Below are 18,962 nucleotides of genomic sequence, written 5' to 3'. Positions count from 1 at the left end.
TGAGGTTGCTTGTGTTTTGAATTTTTGACCTCTTACTCTGGCAGTTTGTGATTTGGCTATTCTGGTTTGACTTTTGCTTTCCCTGACAACGCTTCTGTATTAACCCCTTGTTTTGGACTAACTTGGTATTTCCCTATTAGCTTGTTTTTGTACTCTGCATTTGTTAAATTATTTGTGCTGCTTTTCCCTGTGATGTTTTGACCCCAACTGTCTGGATCTGTATCCCCTTATTCCCTTTCAGTGCATAGCGACTTTCAGTTTGTTTTTGTATTTGACTATATTCCTTATACTACTGCTGCTGTTACCCGAATCACCAGTGCCTATTTACCTTGTCTCTGTTCCCTAGAGATCTGCATTAAAGTGACTTATTCGAGTCTGTCTTCGTCTGGAAAGCGAGACTAAACTTTTACAAAGGTATGTTTTCAATTGATATTTAGATTATAACAAATTTGCAGTTACATTCTAGTATTTAATTGTTCTTTTGCTTGTAGATGCTGATTAAAGCAATAGAGAGAGTTCAGGAACCAAGTTTACTCTCATTGCTCTCTTACCCCTAACTCCTGCTCGGTTACTGTGTTTAATCTGCATTATCTCAGTAAGGGTTTGTGGTGAGTGTGGCCTCTCAGCAATTAATTCCAACTTGTTATATTTTGGGACAACAGTATTATACCTGATGCTGGAGAAGATGTACACCTGGCTAGGAAGTTACAGTGTTACTGCCGGTCAATCATTATTGTGATAAAACTATAAGTATTCTCCATAAATGCTGGCTGGGTTGTCTTATGAAGTAGCTGGGTGGGGGCAATGTAATAATTTGCAATATTATTACTTTTTTATATTTATGATTTTTACTTAAACTATCCAAAGCACAAATAAATTGTATAAAGCGTGCATTAAACTTTGAAGGAAATAAAAACATAATTCTACCTCCTACTTGATAAATGTAATACTATCATGGTGGTTAAGAGTCCATGAGCCATAACATTTGGGATAAAGCTCCCCCCCACCAGGAGTCAGACAAAAATTACCCGACACATCAAGAGCTTTAATCCCTCCTACTTCTTGCTTCCCCTCAGTCTGCCGTACAGCCTAGAAAAGGAGAAAAACAGAAAAGTAGGAAGAAGGGTAATGGAGGTGCATTCCAGAACTTTCGGGTGACTAAAAACAATATTAGTTGAGTTTTGTGGACTCTTACTACCACGAAAGAAAGATATTTATCAGGTAAGAATAAATTATGTTTTCTTTCATAAGGTGGTGAGAGTCCATGAGCCATAACATTTGAAATGCAATATCCAAGCCTTGGAGTCCATGATACCCCAGAAAATGTTTTTCGGTTCGATAAACTGAGCAGGCACATCATTAACCAGAAACTGTTGCCTGAAGAACCTTCCTGCAAAACATAGCCTCCAAAGAGGCAAAAACATCAAAATGATAAAACTTTGTAAAACTAGGAAGAGAAGACAAAGTAGCAGCAATGCAATGTTGTTCAATGGATGCTTCATTTAAAAAAAAGATGTGTACACAGATCTAGTAGAATGAGCTGTAATACGAGGTGGAGAAGATTTCCCAGCCTTCAGGTAGGTAAGCCTTGTGAATCAACTGCTTTATCCAAAATGCTAAAATATTTGCCAAAGCTTTCTGGCCTTTACGCTGCCCTGAAAAATGAACAAACCACAAAAAAAGACTGTCTAAAATCTTTAGTAACCTGAAGATAAAACTTTAGAGTTCTACCAAAACCTGGGTTGTGTAAAAGACATTCCTTTAAATTCTTTGGCAAAGGACACAAAGAAGGAACAACAATCTCCTGATTGATATTCGATGAAGAGACCACTTTAGGCAAGAAATCATAGTGTGTTTTTAGAACCGTCATATCTTGATGAAACACACAAAAAAAGTGGATCACAAGATAAGGCAGACATTTAAAAAAAACTTTCCTGGCTGACAAGATAGCTAGAAGAACATCCACATTGTGCATAGGTTCAGAAGGATTAACCTGCAAAGCTCTCAGAACTAAATTGAGATTCCATGGAGGAGACACTAATTACTGATCAAATTCTAAGTAGAGCTTGAATAAACATCTATCTGGAATCCTCACCAGCCTTTTGTGATACAGAACGGAAAGAGCAGAAATTTGACCCTTCAAGGAGCTAGCCGATAACCCCTTATCAAACCCATCCTGCAAAAACTGAAGAATTCTAGGGATTCTGAGAGTCCCATGCAGTGCTTCCTCTAAGGCCCATTTTAGTGTGCAGTTTTGAACTTAAAAGATCTGCACATGCCCTTTGTAACTTCTTTCTGTCATTCTCTGTTAGGCCTAGATGCATAGAAACTTAATCTATGACCACTCCTAGAAAAGTCACTCTGGTGTCTGCATTTCAACCATAACTCTTCAAAAGTTGAATGACGAGCCAAAGGGAGAGAGAAGGAGCTTAGATAATAATGTCATCCAGATAAGGAGTGAGATCCCTTTTGCTCCTAAGGTTAATAACAGAGCTCATAGAACCTTGGCAAAGATCCTTGGAGATGTTGCTGTCAGCCACAAACTGATAATGTTTGTCCTGAAAGGCACACTTGAGGAACTTGAAGTGATCTCTGTGAATGGGGATGTATAGATAAGAATCCTTCACATCTATAGTGGTCATGTATTGGCCTTCCTGCACTAAAAGGAGAATAGTGTGAATTGTCTCCATTTTAAAGGAAGGGACTCTCATAAATTTGTTCGGAGATTTTAAACAACTTCCTTTTTTGGCACAATGAAAAAATGTGAACAGTAACCCAGACCTTGTTCTTCTTTGTGGGCTGGAACAATTACCCAGATCGTTGACACAGTGAAGAAAAGCTTCTGCTTTTACAGGGTTTTGGAAACATGAGACAGAATGAACATTTCCTTGCAGAGGTCTGAAACGAAATCTATTTCTGTAAATGTTTAGTACCTAACGGTCCTGAGCAGACTTGGATCAGGCCTGCTGAAACAGGCTCAACCTGCCCCCAACCAGAGGTGACAGTGGTATGGGGCCACACCTTAATGCTGATTTGGAAGAGGAGTATGAATGTTTCTTAGGCTGCATCTACTTGCTCCAAGAACCTCCGGGTTTCCAAGATAAGTTTGTGGAGTCAGACCTTTGCAACGAAGACATAGATTTCTGCCTGTAATTGTCTGAATTTTGTGATTGTCAAAAAGACTGAAAACGTCGGGTCTTGCTTTGTTCTTGGATTTTTTGCCCTAAGGTAAAAAGGACCCCTTTCCTCCAGTAACTGTGACAATGATTAAATCTAAACCTTGACCTAAGAGTGAATTCTCTTTGAAAGGAAGATGTAAAAGTCTATTGTTAGAAACAGTATACTCTGACCAAGACTTTAACCATAAAGCCCTTCTAGTCAGTACTGCAAGACCTGTGTTCTTCGCAATGAGGCAAACAAAATCCAATGTAGAAGCAAAAAATGGGAATCTGTATCTGATAACCCAAAAGGGAGTGCACTAGCCGTCCAACACAAAGGATATATGGTGGTGAAAATATCAAACATAAAATAATGTTGAAGATGAGAAAGTAATGAAAAAGAAAAAATTATATGTGTAAAAAATTAAATTTTTGCAAATGAAGAAAATTTTAACTTTTTCAATCACGTTGGATGTTGCCTTTTATTGTCTGTGCTAAGACGCTTTGCAGTGTGGCGATCGGATTATGTTTGCCTTGTTCACACAGTTTCTAGTGGTGATTTATACAGAGTCTCAATCTCAGAAAGGATACAAGCTTTTACACAGGGAACGCTACAAGTGATATCGTTGGTGCAGCCCAAGATCAGCAATCTGCAGTCGGAGGTACCGGTCAGTGTGCTGACCACTGCAAGTGTCAGCCAGCTCTTTCTGCACCTTGTTCATTGATAGGTGCCAACACAATTGTAAGTGATATCTAACCATCATTTTTTTAATATATATTGCCTACAACATAATACACTATGAGGTGCCCCTTGTTTTCTCTGTAATATCCATTGTAGCTTCACACATGAAAGAATTTGCCACCTTGATCATCTTAAAGCGATCCTGTACTTCTTCAATAAAAGTCTCTTTAGTTAGTAACTCAAAGAGAATCACACCACAATGTAACTGACCCTGCCACACAGGCAATTCTAATGGATGGCTTGTAAAGGAAACGCTATCTAGATGGTGTGTAGATACACACACCTTTCTTCCCTAATGATACAGAGCCTCAATGTGGGCATTCTCTGGCATATAAGTGATACAACTTTCACACAGGTTAAATATCTCTTACCAAAGCTACGTTCTCACAAAAAAAATTGTGCAAAATACTTCTGAAATAGTGAGTGTGTATACATTGACTGCCTCATCTACAAACACTATTTGGCCATATTTTTATATTTTATTTTTCTAGGTGTACACTATATTTATTATATGTATAAGGATGTCCTTAGATATTTTATGCCTTAAATATTTTACGTGTATCATTAAAACTATATTTTTAAATAATATTTCTTAAAGAGAACTTCTTTCAGATATTTATATTTATATTTTTGACTAATTCTCTTTATTACTCCAGACCTTTTTCAGTGCTAGCATATCCATTTCTGTTTTTGCTTTTGTTTATCTTTGTGATCCATTAGGAGAGGGGATCACTTTATACTAGGCAGCGAGTAAGGTGATAGCGCTGGATTTTATCTCTATTCTTTGTAAAGGAACCCTTCTGAAAACATGCCTTTCTTAAAGGGACACTGAACTAAATTTTTTTTCTTTCGTGATTCAGATAGAGCATGCAATTTTAAGCAACTTTCTAATTTACTTCAATTATCAATTTTTCTTCGTTCTCTTGCTATCTTTATTTGAAAAAGGCATCTAAGCTTTTTTTTTTTGGTTCAGCACGTTTTTATTGGTGGATGAATTTATCAACAAATCAGCAAGAACAACCCAGGTTGTTCACCAAGAATGGGCCGGCATCTAAACTTACATTTTTGCATTTCAAATAAAGATACCAAGAGAATGAAGAAAATTTGATAATAGGAGTAAATTAGAAAGTTGCTTAAAATTGCATGCTCTATCTGAATCACGAAAGGAAAAATTTGGGTTCAGTGTCCCTTTAAGTACACCTCCAACTTCCTATCCATGGAATTCTTGAAAGAGGTAGTTTTCACTAATGGGAGTTCTTATAGCCAGAATAGATGTTGCACCATCTACCTTAGGAATAGATAGGGAGCACCGTCTTGAACTTAGGGGAAGAAACAAAATGGATTCCTGGTTTATTCCATTCTTTAGACACAGTCTGAGAGATAGCCTCATGAACTGGGGAAAACTCTGGTGGCTTAGTAACAGTTTTTAATAAAAAAAAATCCAGTTGTTTCACTGAAGTAGTTTCAGCTGCTTGATATTTTTGTACAGCTAAGGTTACCCGAACCTCATGCAAAAGAGCTTGTAAATGTTCCAGTTTAAACAGGACAGTAGAAGATTCCAATTGTTCCATAACACCACAAATTAATCAAAGTAATAAAAAACAACTGACAAAAAAATAAAAAAACTTAAGTGTTCTTATTACTGTAACACAAAATTACAATGTGGTGACACTAATAATTAAATGCACTATAACTACTGAAAACCCTGTCCCCTGTGCATGGGTGTATGTATTATGAAGTAAACTGTAACAGAAATATGTAAAAAATCATCAGTGTAAAATTGACAAAAAAGTGTTGCACTATTGCAAAAGTATTCACTGTTAACTAAGCTATCCCCTAACAAAGCTTCTGATGTGTGGGTAATTTACCCATCAGAAGGCTTTGATGACCCCGTGGAACTGCTCCCTGTAAGCTCTGGAGAAGTGCAGGAAAGGAGCAACACCAGTAGACAAATCAGTCAGAAGATGGCAGCGCACTGAGCAGAAAGGTGGAGATAGGAGCGCTACAGAAAGATAGCCAGATGTTAACCCTCTCCCTTCCATAATGTTCCTACTGAGGTGCAGTGACTTACCAGATAATTTCATTTCCTTCTGTATAAGGAGAGTCCTCGGCTTCATTCCTTACTGTTGGGAAATACTGAACCTGGCCACCAGGAGGAGGCAAAGACACCCCAGCCAAAGGCTTAAAGTGAAGGTAAAGTTTTTCACATACAAATTGATATGTATTTTGCTTTTCTAACGTACAACGTAGTCGCTATGTTTATTTCTTAAATAAACTTTAATTTGACCGTATTTACCAACCTTTATTTTTTGATTCCTTGCTATCCTAATCTCCTCCCATCCAGCATTTCCGTGTTTGCTATACATTGACGTATAGAGCGGTCCCACCCGCTCTATACGTCTGAACTACGCTCGTGCACATCGATCCTCTTTTAACCGCGCATGCGCACAAAAATTATCTCTCGCCAAAGCAGTATGCGATCCGATGCTGTGGAGACTTGGCAAACAAATGAACGGCTTAATGCGCATGCGCAACACGAGGACGCGCTCGCTTTCAAGGAGCAAGTAAAAATAGTCACGCATGCGCACCATTAAGCATTACCTTCTGACGTCAATTGACGGCCGTCTAACAGCCAGAAAATCAATTGGCTGTCTAAACAACGTGATCGTTGTTTAGAAAAAAAAAAAAACAGGTTGTTTTGTTCAAAGCGAAATCGCAGCACATTATACAAGATAACAAAGGTAAAATCCAAAAATATAAGAAATGATGAATGAACATCCTATTAATTTTGAATGCTATATTGATTTTTTCGTAGCAGACTGATTAACTTTACCTTCACTTTAAATACCTCTCCCACTTCCCCCATCCCCCTGTCATTCTGCCAAGGGAACAAGGAACAGTAGGAGAAATATCAGGGTATAAATGATGCCAGAAGAAAAATATAATTTAGAGGGCCGCCCATCAGAGAACAGGGGCGGGGGCCATCGACTCTCCTTATACAGAAGGAAATAAATTATCTGGTAAGCATAATTTATGTTTTCCTTCTTAATATAAGGAGAGTCCACAGCATCATTCCTTACTGTTGGGAAACTTATACCCAAGCTCTAGAGGACACTGAATGATAAAGGGAGGGACAAAAAGAGAGGCAGACCCTAATCTGAGGGCACCACAGCCTGCAAAACCTTTCTCCCGAAGGCTGCTTCAGCCAAAGCAAAAAACATTAAACTTGTAAAATTTAGAAAAGTATGTAAGGAGGACCAGGTAGCCACCTTACAAATCTGATCCATAAAGGCCTTGTACTTAAAGGCCCAAGAGGAAGCCACTGCTCTAGTAGAATGAGCCGTAATCCTCTGAGGAGGTTTATGTCCCGCTGTCTCATAAGCAAGGCGGAAAACACTCCTTAACCAAAAAGATAAGGAAGTCGAAGAGACCCTCTGTCCCTTACACTTCCCGGAATAGACAACAAACAAGGACAAAGTTTGTCTAAAATCCTTAGTAACCTGAAGGTAAAATTTTAAGGCGCAAACCACATCCAGATTATGAAGCAAAGGTTCCTTCGCAGAAGAAGGAGTTGGACACAAGGAAGGAACCACAATCTCTTGATTGATGTTGCGGTCTGACAAGACCTTAGGAAGAAAACCTAACTTAGTATGTACGACAGCCTTATCAGAGTGGAACACCAGATAAGGAGGCTCACATTGCAAGGCGGCAATTTCAGATACCCTGCATGCAAAAGCAATAGCCAGTAGAAAAAAAAAAACTTCCAGGACAATTTAATGTCAATCTCATGCATAGGCTCAAACGGAGCCCGTTGCAACACCTTAAGAACAAGATTTAGACTCCAAGGAGGAGCCTTAGATCTAAACACAGGTCTGATCCTAACCAGAGCCTTAACAAAGGACTGTACATCGGGAAGCTCTGAGAGCCTCTTGTGCAGTAAAACAGATAGGGCCGAAATCTGTCCCCTCAGGGAACTGGCAGAAAGGCCCTTCTCTAGTCCATTATGGAGAAACGATAGGATCCTGACAACCTTAACTTTATGCCAGGAAAATCCACGCTCTTCGCACCAGAATAAAGTAGGTTCTTCACACCTTATGGTAGATGCGACGAGTAACCGGCGTATGAGCTTGAATGAGAGTATCAATCACTCTCTCAAAAAAACCTCTCTTGGCTAGGACTTAGCGTTCAATCTCCACGCAGTCAGCCTCAGAGAATCCCGATTTTGATAAACAAAATGACCTTGTTACAGCAGATCCCTGCGAAAAGGTAACTTCCACAGAGGAAAAGATGGCATCCTTACCAGATCCGCGAACCGCATCCTTCACTGATCACACTATCACTGATGCCTGCTCCTGCTTGATGCGGGCCACACGAGGAAGAAGTGGTAACGGCGGGAAAAGGTAAATTAGACTTAACCGCCAAGGCACTGCTAATGCATCTATTAACTCCGCCTGAGGATCCCTGGACCTCAACCCATATCTGGGTAGCTTCAAATTGAGACTAGACGCCATGAGATTTATTTCCAGCGTCCCCCACTTGTTGCATATCTCTGCAAACATTTCGGGATGGAGAGACCATTTCCCCAGATGAAAGGATTGTCAGCTGAGAAAATCCACTTCACAGTTGTCCACACCTGGAATGTGGATCGCTGACAGCAAACAGCTGTGGGACTCCGCCCACTCCAGAATTCGAGATACCTCCCTCATTGCTAGGGAGTTTCTCGTTCCCCCCTGATGGTTGATGTAAGCGAACAAGGCTAAATTCTTTAATTGGAATCTGATAAACCGAGACGAACCCTGAAGGGACTAAGCCTTCAGAGCATTGAAGATTGCTCGAAGTTCCAGAATGTTGATCGGGAGGAAGCGTTCCTCCTGAGACCACAGGCCCTGTGGCTTCTTGGCACCCCAAACAGCTCCCCATCCTGATAGACTTGCATCCGTAGTCACAATCTCCCAGGATGGTCATAAGAAGGATGTCCCTCGGGACAGATGATCTGGACAGAGCCACCAAGAGAGCGATCCTCTCAGCCGGTTGTCTAGAGAGATCTGTTGAGACAGGTCCGAATGATCATCGTTCCACTGCCTCAGCATGCACAGTTGCAGCAGTCTGAGACGGAACCTGGCAAATGTAATGATGTTCATGCTAGACACCATGAGACCAATTACCTCCATACACTGAGACACAGAGGGCCTTAAGGAGGTTCGGAGGGCAAGACATGCCGAAGCAAGCTTGCAACGTCTCTGGGCACAAGAGAAAACTCTTTTCCATGTTTACCTTCCATCCATGAGATTGAAGAATAGAGAGAAGAGATTCCGAATGGTCCTCCGCCAGACAAAAAGATGGTGCTTGTACCAGAATATCGTCCAAGTAGGGAGCTACTGCTATACCCCGGGTTCTGGCAACAGCTAGAAGTGCCCCTAGTACCTTCGTAAAAATTCTTGGAGCAGTAGCTAGACCAAAAGGAAGTGCAGTGAACTGGAAGTGATCCCTGTGGATTGGAACGTGAAGGTAAGCATCCATCAGATCTATAGTGGCCATGAACTGTCCTTAATGAACTAAGGGAAGGATGGACCTTATCGTCTCCATCTTGAACGAGGGGACGTTTAGAAATTTGTTTAAACACTTTAGGTCCAGGATTGGGCGAAAAGTTCCCTCCTTCTTTGGGACCACGAAAAGGTTTGAATAGTATCCCAAACCTCTTTCTGCAATAGGTACCGGAACAATGGCCCCTAAGTAGGACAGATCCCGCATGAACCCCAGAAATGCTTCCCTCTTTTTTGGTCTGAAAAACAGGCTTGAGCGGAGAAATCTGCCCTTGGGTGGATGAGACTTGAAACCTATCTTGTATCCATGATCTATGACCTCCAGGACCCATGGATTCTGCACGTCTCTGAACCAAGTATCTGAAAAGAGCGATAGTCTGCCCCCTACACGATCCAGCCCCGGATTGGGGGTTGCCCTTTCATGTTAATTTAGTCTCGGCGGGCTTCTTGCTCTGCTTGGATTTATTCCAGGACTGAGCCGGCTTCCAAGTACTCTTGGTTTGCTCAGGCTTAGCGGAGGGCTGCTGTCATTAGGTTTATCAGAACAAAAGGAACGAAAATTAGAACTTTGTCCCTTAGACTTGGTCTTTTTATCCTGGGGTAGGAAAGCATCCTTGCCCCCTGTAACCATGGAGATAATGGAATCCAGGCTTGGACCAAATAAAATCTGCATGTTTTCATCACAATTAAAATAATTAGCAATTCTCAATGCTTTAATTCTTTCCTGGATAACGTTGAGGAGTCGTGCCAGTAGGTAGCTGCTCCAGCAACTGAGGCAACAGCCGCTGCCAGTTGAAACAAGTATCCCGTATGTTGGAACATCTTTCTTAGAAAAGTTTCCATCTTCTTATCCATTGGCTCTCTGAACGACAAGCTATCCTCAAGCGGGATAGTAGTATATTTGGCAAGCATGGAGATAGCGCCATCTACCTTAGGGATGGAACCCCACAATTCCAATTGAGAGTCCGGGACCGGGAATAATTTCTTAAAGGAAGACAAAGGGGAAAAGGAAGATCTAATTCTGTCCCATTCGTTTTTAATAATGTTCGCCATCTTTACAGGTACAAGAAAAGTTAACGGCACTACCCTGTCCTCATACACTCTGTCTTATTTAGGAATCAAAGGTTCATCAGGCAGCTTGGCCTCTGGAACCTCCTATGTAGACAGGACCTCTTTTAGAAGAAAAAGTGTTCAATCTTAAACCTAAAGGCTGGTTCCTCTGCAGCAGGAGGCTTAGAGGCAGCAAACTCCGACCCAGACAGTTCACCCTCTGAAGCCTCAGAGCGTGACTCATCCTCAGATAACTGAGTCAGAACAGATAAATCCAATAAATCACATGATGACCTCTGGGCAGGAGAGCTATGTTTAACCTTTCACTTGCATTTAGCGGGGCAAGGTAAAGCACTGAAGGGCCTCAGACACCGCCGTCTTTAACTGCGTGGTAAAATCTGATGGTAAAAGGCTCCCTCCAGATGGAGGATCAGGCATGCTACAGGAAGCTGCGTGTGTAGAAGGAGATGACTGATGGGTATGCACCTCATGGGACAGCAAGACCTCATAGGTGGATGGCTCAGTGATACTAAAGGGGTTGACCTTCTTAGACCTAATGATGTGTTCAAGACATGTGGAACATAGTTGAGAGGGCAGGCATACCAAGGCCTCCTCACAATATAAACAGGTATTACTATTTGGAATAGAGGGAGTACCCACTAGTATCTCAAGAGTCCTCCATAGCTTAAGATAATGACAGTAGGACACAGAAAATAAAACAATCTTTTTTATTTCTCAAAAACGGCACCTTTATTCACCCAATGGCTGGGGCACTCACCACCTCCTAGATCCAGACAATACAGAGAAAAAGTGTCTTCTCTGACAGCCAGCTCGGTAAGGAAATAGGAAGTGAAAGCGAGACCACTCCCGGTCACATGGTGCGCAAGGCAGGTCCGCCCCTGTTATGAGAAAACGCGCGCCAAGTAAAAACCTGTGCGTTCCAGCCACATAACAAACAGTCTATGAGCCCAATAAATCTCACACATAAAGCAGCATAAAATCAAAGCATCACATTTGATTAATTCCCACTGTTCAAAAATCCCCCTCAGGAGATATTAACCCATGATTCTATTAAGATAAAAGGAGCCACACTGTGACCCTGTCTTCTAGCAACATGTGTAAAAATGTAAACGATCTTACCAGAATTCATGCTGTGGAACAGAAACACAGCCTCTCAAGTGTGACAGTCTTGTAGCATCGCTCCTGACATGGACTTGAGTAAGAAAACAAGCAGGCAGTGAAACTCGTCAACACTGATTGCTTAGCAGCTGTTAGCAGGCAGTCTGGATGGGTTTGCAGAAGGACTCTCCCTGCATCTCCAGATTCTAACTTTCGTCAATGCTCTCACTGAGAGGCTGACAAGACTACTTAAAACTCTAGTCCCATATCGAAGGGCAGATACCCTTCCGTAGGAACTACTACAAATCTCCTGACACTTCTCTGCCATCCTCCTGTGACGAAAGGCAAAGAATGACTGGGGGAAGGGGGCGACTGGGGTGTCTTTGCCTCCTCCTGGTGGCCAGGTTCAGTATTTCCCAACAGTAAGGAATGATGCCGTGGACTCTTCTTATATTAAGGAAAATATATCTAACTGCTGTCAGTAACACAATTAAATTATAGTGCACATAAACCATAAATAAATAATAAATAAGTCAAGAATCACTATAGAGATCTCAGCATATAGTACCACTGATATCAAAGGGCCACTAAACCCAAAATCTTTCTTTCATGATCCAGATAGAGAATAGACATTTAAACAACATTACAATTTACTTCTATTATTTATTTTGCTAATTTTTTTAGATATCCTTAGTTGAAGAAAAAGCAATGCACATGGTGAGCCAATCAGCAGCTCCTGAGCATATATAGATATGCTTTTCAGCAAAGAATATCAAGAGAATAAAACAAATTAGATAATATAAGTAAATCAGAAAGATGTTTAAAATTGCATTCTCTTTCTAAATCATGAAAGAAAAAGTGTGGGTGTCATGTCCCTTAGATGAAAATTTGTTGTGTCCATAAATTTAAAAGAGGGCCCCCTCTGGATAGGTAAAGCATTCCAGTAGCTGAATCTGAGCCAAACACTGAGGGCTATGAGTGTAACGAAATAAAGTTCTACTTACCTTGTGTGTACCCACAGCTGCACTTACCTGATCTGCAGCAATGCCATCATCCTAGTTAGATGTCACCATCTCGGGATCTCTGATAGGAAGCACCCTGAGGTGCCAAGAACTGTAGGTGACTAAGCACCAGTCCTAATGACCACTGTGGTAGGTTGGTGAAAAACTCCCACAAGAGATTTACACTCAGCAGCCATGGTAATCCTGTGCACCCCTCTGACCTCTTTTCGGTTCTCTGAGGGGGATGTGGGCCTCACAGACAATTTGAGCACCCCTTTCAGTCATAAATTAACAGCAATGCACTATAGACCTGTTCTCCTGTGAAAGCAAAAATGATGACTGAGGGGAAGCAAGAAGTGGGAGGGATTAAAGCTCTTCATGTGTTCGGTGATTTTTGCCTGACTCCTGGTGGAGGAAGCTTAATCCCAAATGTTATGGCTTGTGGACTCTCACCACCTTATGGAAGAAATATTATTTTGTTTTACGTTATTATTGGCTTACATTTTGGATGGGTGGACAGTAAAATTAGTTGGGTGGTGTGCCCTTTAAACAGGTCCTGGGGAGAACTGTGTAGTTATACAAGTTTGCACATTGTAAATAAATTTAAAGGGACAGTCAACACTGAAAATAAATGTTACCAAAAGAATTTCATTGCCCCCATACGAAACGAAGCGTATCACTGCTTCACAATTCAGACTCCCTCTTCTGTGACTTATCCTGCAATTGAAAGTGTATTGTGACCGTTTAAAATGGCTGTGAATTCCCTCCCCATCATTTCTTCTCCAATCCTAGTATTGGATCACAGCCAATCAAATCCGTCTACACAGTAAAATTGATTTGAATGCGTCCGCCGATTGCGCATGCACGTCCGTAAATTGCGCATGTGCTTTTTCTCACAGGTGCGCTTCCTAAAACTTTCCCCTGCACTTTCTCTTTCAAGCAGTGAGTATAGCGATACTGTGCATGCGCATTTGACACTCACCGGCATAGTGACGTGACGCTCAATATCGTGCACTTACTCAGGACGAAAAAATAAATAAAAATATTTGAATGAAGGAAGAGAGGGGGAGGAGTTTGGAGGCAATTTGCATTTGAAAAAAGACGAATAAAAGTGAGATGTTTCAACGGTAACACATAAGGATGGGTAAGCATAGCAGGCTGCATTGAGATTTAAATTATACATTAGTTTGTAATTGATTCAATGATTATTAGTGTTGACTGTCCCTTTAAATACATTTTAGTTACATCTACTAAAACTCTAAGGCCAAGTTTTCACTGGAAATGTCACCTAGAAACACAAAGTGTTAAATCATCCAGCTAGTGTTAATTGTATTTTGCATTTGTCTTTCACCCAGTTTAATATTTCTCATTACAATTTACAACTGCACAAAAATATTAAAAAGGTGTTAAGCATTACCTCATGCAACTTGGCAATTTTTACGTTGCTTAGAAACTCTACCAAGATTATCAAGATTGTGTAATATACATTCTATAATACATTTATAAGAATGTGAATTATTGCTAATTTATAATATTTCAGTATTTAATATATTCAATATTTGTATGTACCTATGATTTTATTAAAGACTGTGAAACACCAGTCATAAAGGCATTTTGACCCTTTACACCGAGGAAAAGCTGTCAAAAATTTGAGCCCAACTGCATAAAAAAAGTTGTTTTATCAACTGTGCTCAGATTATTTATTTTTGCCTCCCACAAACTTGAATGAGAGCCAAAAACAGCTTTCTGCTGCAGTAGTTTGGTAAAGCAAAAATCTGACAGCGTTTGAAACTGCTGAATGGTGTTATTTTCATTGACTGTCATTCTAGCGGCTAATGGTTAACTAAAACCAATTAAGACCACCAAAAGAAACGTAGCTTTAAGTCTCTTTAATTCTTGTGCAAATGTTTTAATAGTCTCTCACACAGTTTTAGATAAATGGTAAAATCCTTTATGTACTTTTCTTATGTCCCACTTTTGGGTGTAAGTGTTGTAACAGTTATTGTGAATCAGTGTAAAATGAATCTCTTTAAAATGAGGACTACCTGAATAAGAAGATATCACAAACCACACAAACAATTTCTACAAATGATTTGCACACACACCACCCATCACACAAACACTACTCATAAACAAGACACCACCCCACTATAGGTTCAAATAGAACTCCAGCTCACATTATATTTATTCAAATATTTAGACAAAAACTGAACCCAGTAGAAGGCAACAGAAAGTGAGTTTTAAGTGGGAAAGGAGAGCTGTCTGAAGATGTCTGAGAATTTATATATATTTGCAAAACAGAAAGAGAAGCTGTCTGCCAGAAACGAACAGCAGCATCAATAGCTTGTTCTATGGCCCGGTTGCCACCTGGGAGTAGCTTCTTTCTGCCCAATTGTGCTTTTCACAGAGGAAAACTTTCCTGTAGTATATCAGTCTGACCCCGCCGACATGGTCAGTCCAGCCCCGAAATACCAGGCAATTCTCCTCTGAACAAGGAACATGACAACCCCAGACAATCGTTTCGGCCTCGTCAGTGAGGTGCAGCCATATCCCTCTAAGCACATTGGGCAAGAAGTCCACATCTGGTTTCCCCCATCACCCTTAGAGAGATTATCCCCAGGGTCATATTTATATATGAAAAAACAGAAAGAGAAGCAATCTGCCAGGAACGAACAGCAGCATCAATAGCTTGTTCTATGTTTTGCAAATTTATATATATTTTGGGAAGTCAAAATGCTTGGAAAAAAAAACATCATAAAACTAAACACAAAACAATGCATACAATTACAGTGAGTTCTGGCACATAATTGCATTCAAATATTGCAGACTAAGCTATTGTATATTATAAAGAGTAAAACAAAAATCTGAAACTTACTTTATTGGTGGTCTGGAAAGCAAATGGTTCCTTTTGAAGCTTTGCAATCAGAAAATAACGCAGTCTTGAATTTGGAATGCCTAGCTAGTAAAATAAATAAATAAATACATTTAAATTTAAATTGTGTTTCCCATAATCACTGTTTGAAATGGTGAAATGAAAAACAGACATTTGTGCCCTTAATTTTGAATGACTGCAGAATATACTGAAAAATATTTTCCTTTACATACGTTAATTATTCTTAGTTTTACTTATGGTAACTATTTTGTGGGCTGCAAATGCAAGAAAGGCAAATTTGAGAAACTTATTGATGGGAAATTCTTAATATTGCACTGTCCTTTTAATTTGATCATTGGGACAGAAAACACAAGCTTCTCAAATGGATAATAATGTATTTCATAAAAAATTAAAGTAAAATATTCCACTTATTTTAATGGGATCCTAATATCACACAGTGGATACATTTAAAAATTGAGTTGATAAAAAAAAAAAAAGTTTATAAACTATAAAACATGAGAGACTTCTTCATAAAACAGGTAATCAAATTAGCAGCTTGCTCTGATGAACGGAATTCCAAAACTACATTCAGCATCAACAGTTGCAATCCCCAGAAAAATCCAGAACAGGGATCCCTGGGAACAAATACTTGAACATTTTGATTGTCCTGTAATTTTGTAATTTGTTACAAACCTAATAATCATATATACCCCAAGGCAGAACATACAGTGATCTGAGATGTCATCGCAGAAAATGCAGCATGTCTGCAGAAAGAACAGGACACATGCAGGAATCTCATTGCAGAAAGTGAAGAATAGTTCTGCCTTTGGGCATATGTAGAGATAACAGATGCAGAGGAGGCATCATATTTGTAGTAAGATATTCCCCTTTTTTATAAAGTGATTAACATCTTACTATAGTTTACCAGCATAGGGTAAAGAGGTCAGGGTTTAAATTCAATAAAGTATGCACATCTGTTGTTCTGTGGGCAAAACTTCACAAACTCCAATAGTATTTGCATGACCCCCTTAGAGGGGTGATGGTTATTTGGAACAATTAGTGTTATGTTATAGTGATCTCTGGTTCAGGATTTCATGTATTGATCGCTTTAAATATTGCAGAAATTTTGACTGCAGAAGCTGAAGGTGGGAGATTAAGGGAGAATTAAAACACCACTAATTACAGTAGAATTCCATAATTAAAGGGACATGAAACCACAAAATTATTTTCTTTCATGATCTAGATAGAAAATACAATTTTTTTTTTAAGCATTTATTTATAACCAGCAACAAGTACAAGATCCATGATAACAAAAAAAAAAAAAAAAAAAATATTTCAGTTGTTAGACATGTTATGTTAGCACCAAAGAAAAACAGAGAAAGAAAAACAATATCAAGCAAACATAAAATGCATATTACAAGTCATATACACAGTGAATTGAACTGAATTATCTATCCATTAACTCATTACTCATTGTTGGGCTTTTTAAAAAAAAAAAAAAAAAAAAAAAAAAAAAGAAATAGAAAAAAAAAAAAAAAAAAAAAAGGGGGGGGGGAAGGGGGAAAAAAGGGGAAGGGGAAGGGGGAGGAAAGATCCCGATTCTCTCTAACCCCCGCCACCTACCAAATACCCAGCAGAACCATCTCTGAGTTCTTAAATGGAGAGATCAAATAGTCAATTTCTCTCTCAGGGAGAATCTTAATAAACGGTGCCCATTTATCAAAAAAATTTCCTTACATCTAGTTCGTTATCTATATTCGCGTTTTTTTGTTCTAAAACACATTGTTTCTTTAAGTGATTCCTAATTTCGGAGATGGATGGAGTTGATCTCGATTTCCATTTTTTGCATATCAGGTATCTAGTGGCCAAAATAGACAAATTTACTAGTTTCTCATTAGGCTGGCACCTATCTTCAAATTTTAGACATAGTATGACCTGGAACAGAGTCAAAGCTAATGATTCAATTTTCAATTTATTCTTAAGCCAGTATTCTAGTTTGCTCCATAAATTTCTCAGTCTAGGGCAATGCCAGAACATATGAATTAGATCTGCAGCCAAGTAAGAACATTTGGGGCATTTATTAAATTCCTGATTTCGGACTCTTAGGCCCCTTTCCGGAGTAAAGTATGCCCTGTGCAAAAGTTTTAGGTGTGCATCACGCCAGTTAGAGGAAAGAGTCGTTTTTATTATTTTATTTACTGATGATTGAATAGTTTTCGGTTCAATGTTACTATATGGAATTAAGGTATTCCATGTCAGAGCGAGATTCTCCAGAATAGAAGTGCCTCTATTTAGGCCCAACATATAATAACAGGGAGCGATGGACATAGAGCTATTTTTAGTTATTACTAGCCAATTTTCCAATTTGCCCAAAGTCCAGCTCCATCCAATTTTATGGACAAGATCAACGACGTAATGCCTTATCTGTAGATATGCAAAAAAGTCTTTGTTGGACAAATTAAATTCCTCCCTCAGCTCTTCAAAGGACCTGACACACTTTCTATCCTGGTCAACTAAGTAAATAACCTTATCCAATCCTTTGTTGTGCCAACTTTTAAAAACCAAAGAGTCTAGACCTGGTTGGAAATTCGGGTTTCTGGTCAAAGGGAGATATTTTGATGCTATACAACTTATTGAGAGAGATTTGGTTAGCTTAGACCAAGCTTTAAGAGGGTTCAAGATAAATTTGAGTTCTTTAATGCTTACTGGAAGATCTCTAGGTTCCAAGTGCGCCAAGGCCACTGGTGAGTATGGTTCACATATGTTAAGTTCGAGTTCATTATTTAAAACATAATTCTTGGAGGATATCCAGTCCGCTACTATGCGAGCTAGGAAACATAAATTATAGGATCTTAAGTTTGGTAGTGCTAGGCCTCCCAGCTCTCTTGGTACTGCTAGTTTAGAGAGGGCTATCTTGGATCTTTTCCCCTGCCAAATAAATTGCCTAATTGATGAATTCAATGATCGTACATCTTTTTCGAAAAGAATTACTGGGACATTCTGTAGGATGTAAAGAAGCTTTGGGAGAAGTACCATTTTAAATAGAGCTGACCGACCAGATATTGAAAGTGGTAAGTTTTGCCAGGCCTTAAGCCTTTCTTTTAAATAGGCAAGCATTGGAGTTATATTTGCTTTATATAGGTCCCTCAAATTAATTGGGATGTTAATTCCTAAGTATTTCATTGATTCCGTTACCAGTCTGAAAGGCAAGTCTAAGTTACTTCTAGTGTTTTTTCTAAGCCAGACTAACTGAGATTTTGTAGCATTTACTTTATACCCTGAGAATGCACCAAAATGATCAGTGATTTTCAGTAGCCTTGGAATATTCTGAGCTGTATTGGAGAGGTAAACAAGTAAATCGTCAGCGTATAGACCGATTTTCATTTCATGATTTTGGATTTTAATACCCTCCAGGGAGCTCCTAATCATAATTGCCAAGGGTTCTATGGCTAGATCGAAAAGAAGCGGGGAGAGAGG

General features: G+C 39.5%; 1 protein-coding gene across 2 annotated transcripts in view; it reads right to left on the bottom strand.

Moving 5' to 3' along the window:
- Positions 1-18,962, bottom strand: part of TRDMT1 (tRNA aspartic acid methyltransferase 1) — a 425,365-nt gene that overhangs the window by 74,894 nt on the left and 331,509 nt on the right. Inside the window, exon 7 of one of the 2 annotated variants that reach the window (XM_053713981.1) lies at positions 15,489-15,572. The exons of the other annotated variant lie outside the window; for it this stretch is intronic. Coding sequence (XP_053569956.1) covers positions 15,489-15,572 — 84 coding nt within the window. The remainder of the gene's footprint in view (positions 1-15,488; positions 15,573-18,962) is intronic. 2 annotated transcript variants of the gene reach the window in all.

The sequence above is a fragment of the Bombina bombina genome, chromosome 5 (assembly GCF_027579735.1).
Source record: "Bombina bombina isolate aBomBom1 chromosome 5, aBomBom1.pri, whole genome shotgun sequence".
NCBI lineage: Eukaryota > Metazoa > Chordata > Amphibia > Anura > Bombinatoridae > Bombina > Bombina bombina.
The sequence above is the reverse complement of the archived record's forward strand: the minus strand, read 5'-3'. Positions and strand labels throughout refer to the sequence as shown.